The 19,929-nt window shown below is 32.4% G+C and overlaps 1 protein-coding gene across 2 annotated transcripts in view; it reads right to left on the reverse strand.

Annotated features, from left to right (window-relative positions):
- Positions 1–1,911: 1,911 nt before the first annotated feature.
- The window catches only part of LOC139495125 (uncharacterized), a 67,855-nt gene continuing 49,837 nt past the window's right edge, over positions 1,912–19,929 (reverse strand). For both annotated transcript variants that reach the window (XM_071283277.1, XM_071283276.1), the window contains exons 2-6: positions 13,504–13,809; positions 9,720–9,926; positions 7,714–7,955; positions 6,089–6,293; positions 1,912–4,485 (exon numbers count right to left, since the gene is read on the reverse strand). In XM_071283277.1, the coding sequence (XP_071139378.1) occupies positions 2,279–4,485; positions 6,089–6,293; positions 7,714–7,955; positions 9,720–9,926; positions 13,504–13,537 (2,895 nt within the window). In that variant the 5' untranslated portion in view covers positions 13,538–13,809 and the 3' untranslated portion in view covers positions 1,912–2,278. The remainder of the gene's footprint in view (positions 4,486–6,088; positions 6,294–7,713; positions 7,956–9,719; positions 9,927–13,503; positions 13,810–19,929) is intronic.

The raw sequence follows: 19,929 nt of genomic DNA on the forward strand, positions 1-19,929 counted from the left end.
ATTTCATCCACTAGCAGTAGTTTCGAACCACTAAACATATCATTTCACCAGGTTGTATCGAATTTATCGTCAACAAAGCCTAATTAATTATGGTAAAAGAGTTCTAGACAGAAAATTTGTGTCCCCAACCTTGTTTTAATAAAGGGCTGCGCTTAAACGCATGATACGCCCGTTGTTTGAAAGACGACGGGCGTATAAAAATGGCAAAAAAGACTACAATGACAATGAGGAGCAGCCAGAAGATAACGAGGAAAGTGAAGATGGTGAAAGTGACTCTACTGAAAGTTATGATCTAAATGAGGAAGTAGGTGATGAAAGTAAGGATTTCATTGATGATGAAGATAAAGATTTCATTGATGATGGAAATGAGGATTTCATTGATGATGAGGATGAGGATTTCATTGATGATGAGGAGGCCTCTTCTGAGAATGAAGATGAGGATTTTTCTGATGATGAGGACAGTGATTACAGTGAAGAAGACACTGATGATTAAACCTAGTTCAGCTTTGCAATATTAAGCATAAAAACAAATATCATTAACATTGGCATATAACATAGAAGTCTTCAATGCAATATAAGGAAAGTGATATATGATTATGGGTTTTAGTAATTCTATGGCTGATTTCCAAATTTTATAGTAGTTTGAAAGAAGGTAATTTTCTTGGGGTATATTGCTCAAAGTTAGATTCTGTTGAACACAGTAAGGAATCCATACTAAATTAATCAAAGATGTATGCAAAAGTTGTTCAAATGGTGCTTAATATGGTGAATAATGATTATTACCTTTTTATTGTTTAGAATATTCACAAGATGATCATATTGATAAATGTTTAGTAGACTTGATTTCCTTATATTTTTCATAAAATGACACCCTTTAACATTTAAGGAATATTTAGTCACATGTTAGGATTTTTCATGTTGTCACTTGTTCACTTATTATGTGCTATTGTAGACTAGTTATGTTTTATAACATTTTTTATTGCGCTCAACCCTTCCACCGAAACCGAGCTCTATAAAAAAAAAGCTGCAATGCTAAGGTATCATTTGTGATTTCAATTGCAACCAATTTTAACAAGAGTAAAACATCCTATATGCAAAAACAGTATTTGATTTTTATCCATAGCTTAGATAGTAAAAATGTTATCATAAAATGATATATGCCTCAGGGAACAGTTAGTATCTCAGGGACTGCTAATGTGCTTTCATCCTTGTAACCATTCAATAATAGTACAAACGTATGACATTCATGGAACCTATTTTTTACAAGAAATTTAATGTTTTAAATTGAACTAACGATTTTACAAATTTTATGTTTTCATCAGATTTTATTAAATATTATTTGTTACATCAACAGATATAAACAATTCACCAAAGTTTCATGGACATTGGTGAAAGCCTTTTTGAGTTATTGTCCGAAGTGTTGAAAATCCCCCCTTTTTATGAATAAAGTCCCATAAATCCAAAACTTAAAATCTGAAATTAAAAAAAAACGAAAGGGAGCTTACGTCAATAGATATAAACAATTCACTTAAGTTTCATGGAAATTGGTGAAAGTGTTTTTGAGTTATTGTCCGAAGTGTGGACGACGGACGGACGAACGGACAACGGTATACCATAATACGTCCCATCTAAAAGACGGGCGTATAAAAACCATTAATGTTTCATCTGATTGTAAAATTTTATATCTATAGAACAAATAATATTGCATGTCAGAGCTGGCCTAATGGTGGCTACGGAATACTTTAACGCATGACGAAATGTCCTCTACAATTTGCATTGGTTAAAGATGTAACTCTTTTAAATAAAGGAACCCCTAAACAAAATGTGTACTAGTTCAATGAAAATGGCCATCACATCAAACTCAAAAACAAAATAAATTAACTAAATTTAAAAAAAAGTACGAGTCCGACAAAGAAGAAAAATAAGCTCTTTATTATCGGACTTTATCTGAGTTTAACTAACAATAAACTTTTCCATTTCTTTTAATAGTGTCATGACGATACATGAGAAATAAACGGCAAGCTCCAAATGTTATACGTATATAGAAGACAAGACAATTTCTATCTTTGTGCTGAGTATCTTGCCTTAGTCGACTTTTTTTTATCCTTTCTCAAATGTCTTTATATTGTGTAAGAAGCACGAAAATATTAATAACATTTATATCAAAATGACTCGTTAGGCGGAGATTTATTCGTTCATCACATCAGCTCCGTTTTGTTCATGATCTTCTTTTGGTGATGCTTATTACAAGGGATCCTATTAGCATTGCTATAGCTATTCACTTTGCCCCCTGCTCTAGTAGATAATTGACAACGTCACAATGGCCTCGTTCCGATGCTATACTTAATGGGGTCTTATTATTTCCATTACACTGGTTAACAATTGCTCCGTTCAGTACTAGATGTTTGACAATGTTATAATGTCCTCCTTCTGAAGCTCGATAAAATGGAGAAATGCTATTTTCATCACATTGGTTAACATTAGCGCCTTTCTGTAGTAGATATTTTACAACGTCACAATGACCTTTATATGATGCCCAATATAATGGTGACTTGCCTTTTAAATCACATTGGTTAACATTGGCTCCGTTATCACCAAGATATTTGACAACGTCATAATGTCCTCCGTACGATGCCCAGTATAATGGGGACTGGTTATCATCATCATACTTGTGAACATTGGCTCCTTTCTGTAATAAATATTTCACAATGTCTAAATGTCCTTTCTTTGATGCAATTAGCAGAGGGAAACGATGATAACCATCACATGCATCTATATTTGCATTGTTTGTCAGAAGACATTGTACAACTGACACGTGACCTGAATCACAAGCGGCAGTAAGTGGTGTATATGTTCTATGCTCACTGAAAATCTTAACATAATCATATTCAAATACAGACTCCTTCAATGACGTTTTATTTACACAATCAGCATTGACATGTTTTAGTGCCAGTCTGACCATATCTTGATTACCACTGTAACATCCAAGAGTAAGTAATCTTGTCTGCTCTATGATACCTGATCCAAAGATCATGTCGGTAGAATCGTTTTGTTCTAAAATTAAATTGACAAGGTTCTGTAAAAGACATGTGTGACCATAATAGATTATCCAACTTATGACCCTAATAGGATATGAACAATTCGCGTTCATACCAAAGACAATGTCCAGTAGTAATTTCTGTCTTCTTTGCTCCTCATATTTGTCTTGCATTTTTACATCTTTATCGTAAAATCTACTCATAATGTTTGGTGCATTCACCTGAAGAAAAAGTAATGCGCATAAATCTTTGTACGGCTTATTTTTTAATATTTTCCAGAAAACCTCAAGAAAAGGGAGATATGATAACGATTGGTTCTTAAAAACATCAAATAATTCAAGAGACAGTAAATCTGTATACAGTCTTTCAGCCATGTTTTCATAATGATCTTCACCTATCACTATTGATAGATCAGTAATCAAATCAACATTGTTTTCTCTACGGATTGAGACCTTATTAGATATAAAGTTGCTGTTCATATATTCTAAAATTACTAAGGGATTTTTGTTTCCATAATGATATGCAACTATCTCATATATTATATCATGAATGAAAGTGAAGTTACTTTCATTTTGTACGAGATAGGTACCCACCAGATATGAAAGTGCGTTTTCTATCTCTTTATCTGAGGTGCCTATATTAACTCCACACGTGTTTAATGCATCTTTTTTCCTTCCATCAATATGATCAATTTGCATTTGCTTCATCGATAGTTTATTGTTACTGATTACACAAAGTACTAGGGCTGAATATTGATGAGGAGAATTTGATTCTAACTTGTCCAGCTCGTTGATAAGGCATTCAAAAGGATTCGAAAAAAATCTTTTCACTGAGCAATCTATTCCGTGTTTTGTAGAAAATATCTTGCAGAGCAATGGGAACATTATGATTGAGGACCCTAATGGTATATTACAATATATGTGTTTGCTTATGCCTTTGTGGCTACAATGATTTGTAAGAATTTTTTCTTTTTCTTCTTTGCTCAATGTGTTGTCCGTACTTTCAAGGTCTAACACATTCTCTAATATAAATGATTTAAGCTTTACCGCTTCCTTAAAGACAGACTTTCTACATGTAAATAACAATACTGAATCTTTACTCATTGCAGTTATTATACCTTCTCTGAGGTTATTTACATTGTTATACATTGACATATCTACAGCAAATATTCCAAATATGTCATCTATTAAAAAGATCTGTTTACGTTCAACATCTGCATAATGTAAAATATCTTCAACTTTAAACGCTGGAACTATTTCCCATTCCTTTTCACCATACTTCAGTGCTATATGTCTTGCCGTAGCAGTTTTACCACACCCTGGTCCACCAACTAGGCCAACGACAGAAGAAGACTGCACTATGTTTTTGGTAGCTTTGTACGCATTTGTTTCATCATAAAATAACTCATCATCTTTTTTCCACAGATTGAGAAGTTTTAAATGTGTTTCTGAAAATGAAATATTAAAAAATCATAGTACTAGATTCATCATGTTCAATGAACAAAAACTTCTTCCACAAACTTAAAATCTGTAAAATATATAATTGATTTGCAAAAACACTGTTCTTAAACTGAAATACCTAATTGATTTGCAAAAACACTGTTCTTAAACTGAAATACCTAAGTGCAATGTTTCATTTAAAAAATGCCAGTAAGGAAGATCGATAACTAACTATGAACACTTATTTGATAAATTGTATCAACTACACAAATAATACACGATGATCTTGAAGTATATATTCTGGGTATTGACGTTGTTTATCGCCTGATAACATGTTATAGTATTCTTTTATTTGTCTTTATAAATATTACTTTTACTAGTTACTAGTCTGGTTCTGTACTTATACATTCCATCATTGTGTTATTGATCTATGATAATGTTTGTATGTTTGTCTTTCATCATTGCGTATATGCTTTGTCTACATAAAATTGAGAAAGGAAATGGGGAATGTTTCTTTATGCCTTTTTGTGGGTTTTTTTTTTGTTGTTGTTACGTTTGACATGGTTCTGTACTTATGAATCCCTTCATTGTGTTATTGTGCAATGGTAAATGTTTGCTTACATATTTGTTTGTATTATAGTGATTTAGATTATAACTCAATGTTGACTGCTGTACCCCTTTTTTGTGACATTTTAACCTATAATGTTTGTTTGTTTTGTTCACACATCGTTGTCAATATAATTTTATGCTACTGTCATACAAGTGAGAGGTTGAGCTAGCTATACAATCAAGTTTAATCAATCATTTTCTACTTAAGAAAATGTATGTACGAATTCATGAATATAAGAGTTGTCCGTTCGTTTGACGTGTTTTAAATTTTGATTTTACTAAATTGATAAGGGACTTTCCGTTTTGAATTTTCCTAGGAGTTCAGTATTTTTGTGATTTTTCTTTTTACTACCCAAGGAAGTTATTTAAGGATGTTTGCTCCTCCATGTTTAGATTTTTTCCCAGATTTTCGGAATCCTCTGGTTTTATCCATGTATTGTCATTAAAAAAAATTGCCCACAAACCCCTACTTTCCTTTTCATAATTCTAATACATAAAGTTTAAAAAGCCATATTTCAAAATTTTATAAAATTCTTGTTATGTTTTCATAGTTTTTGAAACATAGAAGGTGGCATGGTAAATATATGAAAATTCTAGAGAGAATTATTTCCCGCCAAATTTTCAATGGCTTATATCTTGAAAACGAGCACACGGACCCTTTATTTTTTTTCTACTTTTTTAGTTTCTTTAATTATATACTATCAATTCATAATAGTCTTTTAAAAAGCTTGTTATTCTTTAACAGAGTAGCGAACATCCTTAATCAATAAGTTGTAATAACCCTTCTTAAACATATATTTTGTTGAAGCAACATTCCTAGATTGATATGAATATTTTTTTTGAATTTAAGTGAATACAATACTGTTGTTTAAAGTATAAATTGTGTGTTAATAAAGATACACGCGATGTCAATTGTAATTCTAGATTATTTTTTCTTGGTTCTTTGAACATATTTTCATGGGTACACTCTGATGTTTAAGAACAATAATACATAATTATTACTTCTGACATTAGGCGGAATATGCTGATCCTCGATTGTACTGATTCTTCTTTCAAATTTATTCATACCATGATGCAATATATCTATTTCACCCTTTATCTTATTAAGATTGTCTAATATTTCAGAGTTTGATAGTTTATCTAAGTATCGCTTTGAAAGGTTGCTGACATCCTCATCTAGTGCTCTACAGCTTAATCTGGAAATAGCCTGAAAATAGAAAGATCCATAACAAACTAACAAAGCAAGAGAACATTTTGATATACATAACTGTTTCAATAAAAGCGTTGGACGTCTGAAATTTTATTATGTGATTATTTATTTTTTTACGTTTATAGATGTATAATTTATGACAAAACTACGTATTGGCTTATAATAATCTTGCAATAACAGTTATACATTTGTACAAAAAAGGGACGAAAGATACCAGAGGGACAGTCAAACTCATAGATCGAAAATAAAGTGACAACGCCATGGCTAAAAATGAAAAAGACAAACAGACAAACAATAGTATACATGACACAACATAGAAAACTTAAGACTAACCCCACCAAAAACTATACAAAAGTGTTATTTAAGGAAGTATGCATATTGCCGAAACATTCACAGTAAATTGTGATGATAAATTGAATATTTAATATTATAATAACATGTTATATAAATAACATATTGCAATGTGGATGATACAGTATTACCCCTATTTTCAACAATATCTTTAGGTGGTAACAATATGCTCTACAATCCTCCAAGTAATGTTTTATTATATTCTAATCATTGTACTAAATAGTCTGTTATTGTCTTTTTTTTTTAAATTTAATCATTATGTAGTATGTGCGACATCTTTCTTTTTATATAACAACGAGGGGGGCTCGGTGGCCAAGTGGTCCAAATACTTCTACCACTGTGATCACTAGACAGTCAAAAGTGAGGTCGTGAGTCTGAACACCGCCCGTGTGACTCCAATCTTAATTGACTAGGATTGTCAGTTTTTCTATCGCTTGTCTGTTGTTTTCTCCAGCTTTCTGCACACAAAAACTACAAGTCGTTGTAAGAGTTTAATCATAGCCTGTTGCCAAAACGCTGAAATTCATTGGTCTTAAGGTTTCAATAACTGAGTTGTTTTATGTACACATGTATCTCCCCGCTGAGCCACATGTAAGAGTAAAGTTTCTCCCTTGTATTTAAGTAGAGAATATGGCATTACAAGAGCGACGAAAGATACCAGAGGGTCATTCAAAGTCATAGATCGAAAATAAGCTGACAACGTCATGGCTAAAAACGAAAAAGACAGACAGACACATACTAGTATACAAGACAAAAAAAAACCTTAAGACTAAGAAACACGAACCAAAGCAAAACCTGGGGGTGATCTCATGTGCTCCATGGAAAGGTAAGCAGATCCTTCTCCACATGTGGCACCCATCGTGTTGCTCATGTTATAACAAAACTCGGTAAATACAATAATTCGGTTGGTCACATAACTAAGGGAACGGATTGTAGTTACGACATAAGGAACATATCAGATGTCATCTGTAAAACTGATATTCCATTACAATACATGGGGACGAAGTCATCATGAACAGTAAGAGAGTCAATCAAATAAAGAATGTCTTATTGTTATGTATAATACCTCGGATAATTCAGTCCACAAATTCTTGAAGTCAGAATCGTTTAACTTTAATTTTGTGTTGTGGGCCAATGTGTTTCTGTTATGTCTGATCCGTTCTATGTCGTCTTCTTCTGTGATGTCTCCTGGTAATGGAGAGGAACCCCAGCCACGTGTTGGTGTTGACGGAGGGGTTATAGTGTTCCTGATGAGTTTGTAAAGAAGAGAGAAATCGAACTCGCTGGACTTTACATTACCTGTTTGAGCTGAAATGATAACTTTACTTGTAACATATGTGACTATTAGAAAATCGAATGTTTAAACATGTTATATATCCTCGGATTTCAATTTCGGCTTTGAGCGTTCCTGATGAAGGTGAATCCAGAAAAGTGCTTCGGACGCCTTGTTTTCAATTATTTTTTACACTATTTTCCACTCATGTTCTTAAATGTATGATCTAATGGTTAATATCGAACTTAATTTAAAAACATTACAAAAAAATACCAAGATATTGGACGAAAAATATATCTGTGTATCGAAAGAAAGAGGCATAGAATATACCAAAGCTATATATTCAAACCATTTAGTTGGTGGCAAACTGACAACGCTATAGCAAAAAGAGACATAGTTCGACACTTACCCCATTAAAACTTGTAAACCGGGGTTGTTGCCACCTGTCATGTTGGTTATGTAACAATAATATTGGTGATAAGTCTGATTCGGCAATAATTCATATAAAAAAAGAGGGCGGAAGTCTGGTTACGACAATTGAAACATACCCGTTGTCGATATATATATATGTCGAAACAGACATTCTATAAATGTCAAACAAATTGTAATAGGGTTCTTGAAACTTACACATTAGAGCAACACAACGGGTGCCACATGTGGAGCAGGATCTCCTTACCCTTCCGAAGTACCGGGGATCACCCCTAGAATTTTGTAGGGGTTTGTGTTGCTTAGTCTTTAGTTTTCTATGTTGTGTCTTGTGTACTATTATTTGTCTGTTTGTCTTTTTCATTTTTATCCACGGCGTTGTCAGAGTATTTTCGATCTTTTAGTTTGACCGTCCCTCTGGTACCTTTCGCCCATCTTTTGGACCCCTTGATTCAAAAGCTCCCTCACAAAAGTTATTCGCAGCTACTTCTATCACGGAAATCATGAAAAAAAATCCCGACTTTGGAAAAACGCTATCAACTGGGAGTTATAACCCATATGCAAATTTTACAGGAATGTACTTATAAATGATAAATGCACATAATTGAGAGGCTGAAATAATTTTCTTGTGTCGTAAAGTTTGTTCTTTACCAACCATCGTTGTCAAGTTTAGTTGTAGGTCAAGATAAAAAGCGGACTATACTTTATCTATTGTATCCTTTACATCAAGTTCGATTGGATACATATGTTAATCATAGGCACCTAATTTTGAATTGTTACGATTTAAGACTGTCCATATTGCGGAAAGTGAAGTAAAATATAAATGATTTATTTACCTTTGTTTCACTTTCAATGCTTACATTCTTTTTCTTAACCCAACACGTACAATTCATGCGTTATCAATCTCTAGCTAATTTTAAATTGAAATTCACATGAATACGGATTCAATGCTGTTGGTTTATTCACTTGCAAGTGACTAATTCATCATCAATGTTTCTTAGCTTATTTTGAAAAAATTGAAACATACTGGCAGCTAAAATCAAATTATTATTTCACTATTTCACTTTCATTAATGTTTAAACAATAAAAATACATATTTATATTTTTATATATGTCGTATCTAGTGCTACTTTAATGGGTTTTTTTCAGCTTATTGTTTTCTTATCGGAAGCAAATCTATATCTGGCTTCATCTTAAGGAGCGTCATACCTAGGTATTTATTTTAAAAACAAAAATACTCAGCACAGTCAAACTGGTTTATTTGTATTTCAAAAGGAAATAGTTGGTTGGTATCATTTCATTTGTTTGTAAAGGTATTTATGTTCATAAAACTGAAGGTTCTATCAAATATGTTTATATCTGATATGTGTTACCTGGAAACAGCACAGCTAATTGATCAGGTGTACATTTCCAATGACTAAGTTTTAAATCTTTAATATGACGATTTAAGTGCGATGCTAGATCCGATTCTGGAACTTTTCTCGTGAAATACAATCCAACAGATTTCGTGGCTATTGTCGAACAAAGTAGGTAGTATCGAAGAAAATGTGTCTCCTCTTTCGACAATGAATTACCTGGATCTGAAAAAGAATAACATCATTTAGAAAAAGACTCTAGAATCAAACATGAATATGAACAACAATCATGTTTTGACAAAATGTCAGGACAACCAAACTGTAAAAAGATGAGCAAAAAGGGTAAAAATGTTCCGTTAATTTATTGTGTAAAATATTTAATATTAGTTTAGCAGCTTCATGTAAGAACATATCTTTTCGATGTCAAAAAGAAGAAGCAAGAATTATTCTGACTGGCTGTGTATTACTGTACAGTTCTAAACATGTAGTCTTGTCGAGATTTTTGTATTTTAGCATAACATGAGGTCAGCCATTTCTGATGTGTTTACACACAATCCATTGTATATGTACTGATTTACATTTATCATGTTTATGTTCACAAGTAAAATAACAAGTATACAAAATAAATTGCTTCGTCAAGCACAGCTAGATACGACCACAGAGGACCAACCCTGAACAGTTGGAACAACTAGAGGCTCTAAAGAGCCTGTGTCGCTCACCTGGGTCTATGGAATATTAAACAATGGACACAGATGGATTCATGACAAAATTGTGTTTTGGTGATGGTGATGTGTTTGTAGATCTTACTTTACTAAACATTCTTGCTGCTTACAATTATCTCTATCTATAACAGTACTTTCTGTGGAAAATGTTATTGAAAATCTTCAAATTTTAAGAAAATTGTTAAAAATTGACTATGAAGGGCAATAACTCCTTAGGGGGTCAATTGACTATTTTGGTTACAGTGACTTATTTTTAGTTCTTACTTTGCTGTACATTATTGCTGTTTACAGTTTATCTCTATCTATAATAATATTCAAGATAACAAAAAACCAGCAAAATTTCCTTAAAATTACCAATTCAGGGGCAGCAACCTAACAACCGATTAACCGATTCATCTGAAAATTCCAAGGCAGATAGATCGTGACCTGATCAACAATTTTACTTCCTGTCAGATTTGCTCTTAATGCTTTGGTTTTTGAGCTATAAGCCAAAAACTGCATTTTACCCCCATGTTCTATTTTTAGCCATGGCGGCCATCTTGGTTTGTTGGCCGAGTTACCGGACACATTTTTTTAACTAGATACCCCAATGATGATTTATATGGCCAAGTTTGGTTAAATTTGGCCCTGTTGTTTCAGAGGAGAAGATTTTTCTAAAAGATTACTAAGATTTACGAAAAATGGTTAAAAATTGACTATAAAGGGCAATAACTCCTAAAGTGGTCAACTGACCATTTTGGTCATGTTGACTTATTTGTAGATCTTACTTTGCTGAACATTATTGCTGTTACAGTTTATCTCTATCTATAATAATATTCAAGATAATAACCAAAAACAGCAAAATTTCCTTAAAATTACCATTTCAGGGGCAGCAACCCAACAACGGAATGTCCTATTCATCTGAAAATTTCAGGGCAGATAGATCTTGACCTGATGAACAATTTAATTATGTCAGGTTTCCTCTAAATGCTTTGGTTTTTGAGTTATAAGCCAAAATCTGCACTTTACCCCCATGTTCTATTTTTAGCCATGGCGGCCATCTTGGTTGGTTGGCTGGGCCACCGGACACATTTTTGAAACTAGATACCCCAATGATGATTATGGCCAAGTTTGGTTAAATTTGGCCCAGTAGTTTCAGAGGAGAAGATTTTTGTAAAAGTTAACGCAGGACGACGACGACGCACGCCAAGTGATGAGAAAAGCTCACTTGGCCTTTCGGCCAGGTGAGCTAAAAATTAACAAAATATTCGCGCTTGATACAGGTCTGAATTTGGATTGTTATTAAATATTTGACACATATTATAGGTTTCTGACACAGAATAACTGTAGTCAAAGAACTTGGAATTGGTTATATGATTTTAATTTATATATGTTTTGCTTTTGTGCAATTCACTATGCTGTTGTAAATTGAACCTCCCCCATCCCCCCCCCCCCCCCAAAAAAAAAGGTTATTTTCCCCTTTTTTGCTTTTGTTCAATACACTTTGCTGTTGCGAATTGACCTCCACAAACCCACCTCTAAAAATCAAATGTTTACCCCCTTTTTTGCTTTTGTGCAATACAATATGCTGTTGCCTATTGACCCTCTCCCCTTTTTGTTTTCCAAATTGTCCAAAACATGACATTTCTTTATACATAATTTATAAGTAGTGTAAGGGAGGTAAATACATACACAACATAGTATTTAAAATGTATTTGAATTACCTCCCTTAAACTGCTTTTAAATTGTCTTATTTGTCCATTTCAGAGAGATTCATACACTTAAACACAAGTTATTTTTGTCTCAAAACTACAAAAATGCTTTTTTGATCTCTTTTGTGGTCCCTAATTCCTAAACTCCCCCCAAAATCAATCCCAACATTCCTTTAGTGGTATTGGACCTTCTGGTAAAAAATTATAGAGATCCATTCACTTAAACTAAAGTTATTGTCTGGACACTAACTGCGTCTTCGGACGACGACGCAGACGACGACATGATAGGATTATACGACGCAAAACAAAATTTTGAGGTCGTATAAAAACGAACCACAAAGAAAGTTCAAAGAGGAAATTCCCCCACCAAATGGTAAAATCAAAACCTCGAAAAATGCTTTAAAATGGCATATTAAACATAGTTTTATAGCCAGCTAAACCCCTCACTTGTATGAGAGTCACATAACATTCCTTTATATAGACAACAATGACAATATTCTGTATAAAAACAGTAGCAAAAATAGATTAAAACAGATATAATTTTTTTCATTCAGATAAAAAGTCTATAAATGAATGGCATTTTTTTTTTCCAAATTTGCACATTTAAAGGTTTAAACCAATTGTTCTCTGCTATTTACAATCCAAAGATAACAGACGATAACTAAGCTACCTGAAACGAAAAAACATAAAAGCTAACTGTATCAACAAAGCTAAATATAGTGTTACCTCGGCTATTTTATATTCATAAAATTTTGAATTATCATATCACCAATTCGCCTTTTCATAATCTAAAGAACAATTGGTAATCTCATTGTTCGTACACCAAAATGAAAATAACGTCCATTGTTTAGAACGTTTTTAACCAATTGCAACGTTTTGGTGTACGCTTTTAGTTTAAACATATTCATTTATAGTGGATTGGTAAAACAAATTATTGAAACTTATATTAATCTCTTTCCATTTTGAGGGTGTGAGTGCTGCCTTGTATCAGCATTAGGTCTACTCTTTTTTTAAATCTACAAGGGTGTCTTTTACGTGCAAGAGATATGGCTCTCTCAACACGGGACAGCTATTTATTGTCCTCTTCTAACGGACTATCATCGTTTCTCAAAAACATACTTGCAAATGGTGTCAAGGGAGAGCCGAAAATTTAGTCCCTAAAATTTTGTCTCTGAAACGGGGATGAACCAGGGACCTTGGTGTTAGTAGTCCGATGCCTTAACCCTTACACCACGGCTCTCGTGTGTAGATTCTGAAACGGCCAATTATATGTCACAAAAAAATGTTTACTGTTGATATCGACTATGTACTTTTCCGGCGTTGTTTGTAGTCTGTCAGGAAAGAGTCAAATTAAATGGAAATATCATTTAAATTAAATCAATAATTTACCTGTATTAGAAGGTGAAACGACCAAGGAAGTCATGCTGAATCGTCTGTTTTCCGAGTGACTTTGTTTTTCGTTATTTTCACAAACTCCGTTATCTTTAACTGTTTAGGGTTAAATGACTTCGACATTTTTAGAATATATTTTTGGCTATTCCCATAAAGGGAATGTTAACCAAGTTTAAACCAAACAAAAATCCATGATTCACAGTTCTGTTTTGGCTGAATCTGAATGATCAGATTGAAAGGTTTCTATTGGACAGTTCCTATCGTTCTTCAGTTTTACTGCAATGCCCGCTTCTCAAAATCATTCTAAAATTAAAATTGTATTATTACTTAACCTTATACAATAAAACACAAATAATATGATATTAATAAACAAAACAACAATTTCTGTCCAAATTTAAGTAGCAACGTCAGATGTTGTTTAAGTTCGTCTTTTTTTTGCTAAATTATTTGTGTCTTTTTTAATATTAAAAGATATATAAATAAGGAGATGTGGTTGACATTGAGATGCTATCCAACAATTTTCAAATGAAATGGATGTAAGCAAGTTTAATTCTTAAATTATTCGAATATTAGGGAATACGGTTTATATAATTGGTCGAGAGAAGTGGTAGTTGCTCTTGACGTTATTTATTTTTCGATAGACAACGTTGACCGAACTACTTAATCATGTTAATGTTACCAATGTAAACAAGATCACAAACTGAATCGAAGTCAAAAATATCTATTTTCAATTATCGTTCATCGTTTAATTAAATAATAAAGACAAAACATTCATTTGAATGAAAAAAAGATATTTTTGTAGTTTTTTGTAGTTTTTTTTTTTTTTTTTGATAGCAAATCATATTGAGTTTCTATTTTCCTGACTGCCTAAGAGTTGACCTGCTCCAGTCATGTATAATGAAGGTAAAATGAGGTAAAATATTTAAAGAAATAAATTTTAATATTTCATATAAAACTAAGTGAATCTTCTTTGTAATAGTAGAAAATAACTAATTCTTGTATAAAGTTTTTTGTATAAAACGATATAATTAGAAAGTGTATAATGTTAACTTTTAATATATAAGTATTAGATGTGAAATTCTTCTTATTTGACACTTAGCGATATAAATAAGGTTTGACAGCTTAAACTCTTAGAAGTATTTCCTTTAGCAAATATATCTAATTCTTTCCTATTGTTCACCTAGAATTCTTTCTAACTAAATAATCGGATTTCCCTAATGGTCGTAAAAACAAAGTATTAGGTAATTAAAAATAGTAACCCCAAATAATGTAAAAATGTAAATTAGTTAAAAAGAGATCTAACCAATAGAAACTGTCCTTATAAAAATAAATATTCTAAAAGTCATTTTGATTGGTGAATAAAACAAGTCCAACCAGCACGTGTTCTTAGGGTTTAAAATAGGAAACCCTAAGGAACCAAACATTAATTTACTCGTATGGTTGGACTCGAAATAAACATATGGACCATAATTTGGTATTCGGCCATTGGTTTCTTTTTGTATCCTTTTTTATAAGTTCTAAAACTTTAACTTTTATTCTGTGGGTTGTGTTGATGTTAGAATAGTATTAATGGAACAATTGAGTTTTTCGAGAAAAAATTAATACATTTTGATTCACCGTTTACGTGACAGGAAACAAAACAGGAAACCAATCTTTATTTTCTTTATTTTGCACAATATATTTCAAAAGACATAAATGAACACCATTACTAGTGTTACTTGCTTCATGTTAATATTTAAAATCTTTTTTCAATGTTAAATTAAAGTTTTTTTTAAACGCGACAGGAAACCATAAGAAACCGAAAGCATTTTTTTAGTTTTATTTTATTGCAAAATCTGCTTAAAATGATCTGAACAGTATACTTTTTCTTAAAATCCATCTTAAATGTAACAGTATTATAAAACTCCTAAATATGTGCTTGTTTTGAAAACAATTAGTACAATTTATTCAGGAATTTCCGTATTTTCTTCATTGATACAGGATACCATAATCGTTGTATCTTGATGTTTTAGCCAAAAAAATGTATTTATATTTGGTTTTGAAATTCCAGTTATATACAATTTATTCCAAATCATTGGTAATGTAAAATTCTTTAAATCCAGTAAAGAAAACAACTTTTAACTTGGAATTAGCATCTTTAAAATAGGCACCATGTGATATTTGTTACCTGTACACCATCTACATGGTTTCCACATTTTAACCTACTTTAGTGGGCTAAAATCAATAAAGTACTTCCTTTCAAGTCATGCATGGTAAAAGTTTACTTTTCCTTTGACAAGTTTATTGCGTTTCTGATAAGTGTTTGCAGAACATGAATAAAAAAAATTAATTAAAAATTGTGACAAAGATACCAACTTTGTACATTCCAAGTGTAACGGTACATTAACATGTATTTTTTATTAAATTATCTTTATTCACCTAAAATATCCAGTAATATTTACTGCTGAAGCTAAATCAATCCAACGAACATCGGCACCATGATAGTAGACGTAATTTCGATTGAATTTTCCAAGGACCCTTTACATCGTTATTGGGAAACGAAGTGTGTTAAAACGTCGGTCAAATCTGAAATCGATTTTGTCAAGTCATTGGGCATTTATTTTCACACAAGATCGTATGTAACATTATGCACATAGGAAAAATAATAGACCCCCGGCGCAATCTCTTTAAAAATTGTATTTTCCTTTTTTAAACAAGACGAAACAAGCCTACAGATTATGTTTGCTTACATCCCGTTGGAAACAAATACAATGTTTAGACCTAGTATTTCATATATCCGGCTGTAAGGGCGTGATCACATGTTAGTCACATGTTTCACGTATGACCGGAAATGATTAGAACTTAACGACAAAAACAATTTTAATAAATAAATGGACTTCTGTTTCGTGTGAAATGTAACGCATAACGATAACGTCATTTTCTAACTTAATTATTACGAAGAACAAAACAAGAATGTAAATCATCTCTGATTTACCTGTTTGAACATCTCGCGAGAGTTCGTATTTGCATATTGTTGCAAAGAATTCTTTTACAACAAAGCAGATTAAACCATCTAAAATGTGCGTTACGAAATGGGAAACCAAAATAACGACAGTGTTCTTACACCTGCTACAGAAATACTTATAGTTCTCAGCATTTTCTTCTCACTATTCTTATTGGTCGATGTTCTTTGTTATTTTAAAGCAAAAATTACGAATTTGCCAGTGACGATTATCTATAAATTAGTCAGCGTTATGCACTTTGGACGCGAAAAGTAACGCGAGAAACGACACACAAATACGGTCGTATAATCTTTGAAATTTGTTCATTTCAATTTTTTTTCTAGGGAAGAGTAGCATACACTTGTATGTTGATAAAAATAATGGCATCTTTAGATGTAGTTACAACTTTTCTTACAGTAATTCACATTTTATCACTTTTCTATAGTTATAGGAAACGGAGCCCAATAGCAAATTATGGTCCATATATAGACATCTTTGTTTTATTCACCAGGAGGTCTCGAAAGAACGCGAACAACAGTCCCCCAAATTGTTGTAGTTAATATAGAAAACAGATATGTAAAACAGAAACCAACAACACATAAACCTGTCAACGGGAAAGGGGAGGCAACTGCCTTAGTCTGTGCTTTCCCCCTCTTTCCCGCATAACAGAAATGGGCGAGGCAAGAGGAGAGATCCACGGTACCCGTAAAGCGAGTAGTTTCCCGAAGACTAGTGTTCTTGAAATACGAAAAGAAAAAGGATTACGTTATATATATTCTATAGGAGAAAGGAAAACAAAGAACGCAGAAAGGAGTAAGGAGAACAAAGAACGCAGAAAGAAGTACGGAGAAAGAATTACGGAGAAAGGAGAATCGATAAAGGAAAATGAAGAAAGGAGACAGGAGAATAGAGATTGAGCATTTAAAAAGGAGAAAGGAGAACAAAGAACGGAGACAGGAGAATCGATAAAGGAAAATGGAGAAAGGAAACAGAATGGAAATGGGGCATGCAGAACGGAGAAAGGAGATAGAAGTACGCAGAATGGAGAACGTAGAAATATGGAACATTACAGAGCTTAATTTGGACATTGATTCTGAACAGTGGGATTTAAAATGAACTATATTGTTTCATTCTTTGTGTATATATTGTATATACGTTCTATTGTTAAAAGAATATGTTTCTTAAATAGCAAGTAAGTTAAAGTTAATATTACAAATAAATCGAATAGCAAATAAGTTTTAAGTTAAAGTTAAAATAGATTAAACAGCGAGTAAGTAAAATAAAAAAATAAAATATAGGATAGAAAGGAAGTAAAATTTTTAAAAAATCTATGTAAAAATTAGGTTAAATTGAAAATAGAGTCATTGCTAAAGCTAAATTTGAAAAGCAATGTCTAAATTGAGATAAACGGAATACGACTTACTTTATATTCAAGTGCAAAAATATATAAAAAAGTATTGATAAAGAAAAACAAGAGTGCACACGCTGAAATGTCTCGCCTTCTATACTAATCATTGATATTTTGTTGATAGTCCTAAGTATAAAGCTAAGGTTTATTACAACTGTCACATAAACTTAACATTAACCAAGATAGCTAAACAAAGACCAATGAACCTTGAAAAAGAGGTCCAGGTCAGATGAACCATGCCAGGCAGACAGGTACAGCTAACAATGCATCTATACAACATATATAGTTGACACATAACTTATAGTTTAAGAAAAATAGACCAAAACACAAAAACTTAACACTGTGCAATGAACCATGAAAATGAGGTCACAGTTAAATAAAACCTGCTCGACTGACAAAAAGATCATAAATATTCCATACACCAAATATAGTTGACCTATGGCATAAAGCATTAGATAAAAAGACCAAAACTCAAAAACTTAACTTTGACCACTGAACCATGAAAATGAGGTCAAGGTCACATGACATCTGCACGCTAGACATGTACACTTAATAATCATTCCATACAACAAATATAGTAGACTTATTGCATATGGTATGAGAAAAACAGACCAAAACACAAAAATTTAACTATAACCACTGAACCATGAAAATGAGGTCAAGGTCAGATGACACCTGCCAGTTGGACATGTACACCTTACAGTCCTTCCATACACCGAATATACTAGCCCTATTGCTTATAGTATCTGAGATATGGACTTGACCACCAAAACTTAACCTTGTTCATTGATCCATGAAATGAGGTCGAGGTCAAGTGAAAACTGTCTGACAGACAAGAGGACCTTGCAAGGTACGCACATATCAAATATAGTTATCCTATTACTTATAATAAGAGAGAATTCAACATTACAAAAAATTTGAACTTTTTCTTCAAGTGGTCACTGAACCATGAAAATGAGGTCAAGGACATTGGACATGTGACTGACGGAAACTTCGTAACATGAAGCATCTATATACAAAGTATGGAGCATCCAGGTCTTCCACCTTCTAAAATATAAAGCTTTTAAGAAGTGAGCTAACGCCGCCGCCGTCGGATCACTATCCCTATATGTCGAGCTTTCTGCAACAAAAGTTGCAGGCTCGACAATAATTAATTTGGAAGACTGTGAGTGGCAAATAAGAAACTAAAATGATAATGACGTTGTAAAGGAAAATAAAGAAATATGAGATGAGTAGTAAAATATTCATAGTTTACTGAATAGAAAATACATAAAAGTAACTTAGAGTAACATTGAAATGTAATATCTGAAAAGTTAACGTTAAGGCGATTCAAATTCATTTAACGTAAAAGAGTAGGAAGAAATACCCTTGTTTATATGCATATATGAGAATCGTAAAATAATGCCTAAAACTTTAACCTTCAAAAGATAAAAGTACATAAAAAAATAAAATCTGTAAGGAGAGGTTGGTCGTTTAAAGACTTAAAATAAAAAAAGAAGCAGAAAATGCCGATGTAAGGCACAATGTCCTATAAGGAATAAAAAAAGAGAAATAAATAAAGAGAAATTTAAAGAGAAATGCATGTGTAAAAAAAGAAAAAAATGTTGGTTAATTGTGTAAGTTTTTAATGGTTCTATAGCGATTACGATAAAGTGTTGAGAAACATATGTTTTAAGGTTCCCGTATGTAAGAATTTAATGTAAGTTTAATCATAAGAATTAGATGTCAGGATCAGACCTAATTTAGTGCTAAATGTGTTGACCTAGCTAGTCATCATGTAAAACCTTGATTATAGCGAACATAATGTATTCTAGCATAAGCAAATCATTAACCATAGTGTAAAATCTTAACTGTAATCAAATGTTTTAGAAAACTATCCATTGTAAAATAAACAACAAATCCGACTAAAGAAGTGTAAAAGAAAATGAGGGTATGACTTGCGGTAGTTCTGGAGTCGGAGCAAAGTACCCAGGAAAATGAGCATACTCCAGAGAGAGGAAATGACTCTAGTTAGTCTAGTATATTTGGAGTTCG

Source organism: Mytilus edulis, chromosome 11 (genome assembly GCF_963676685.1).
Source record: "Mytilus edulis chromosome 11, xbMytEdul2.2, whole genome shotgun sequence".
Taxonomy (NCBI): domain Eukaryota; kingdom Metazoa; phylum Mollusca; class Bivalvia; order Mytilida; family Mytilidae; genus Mytilus; species Mytilus edulis.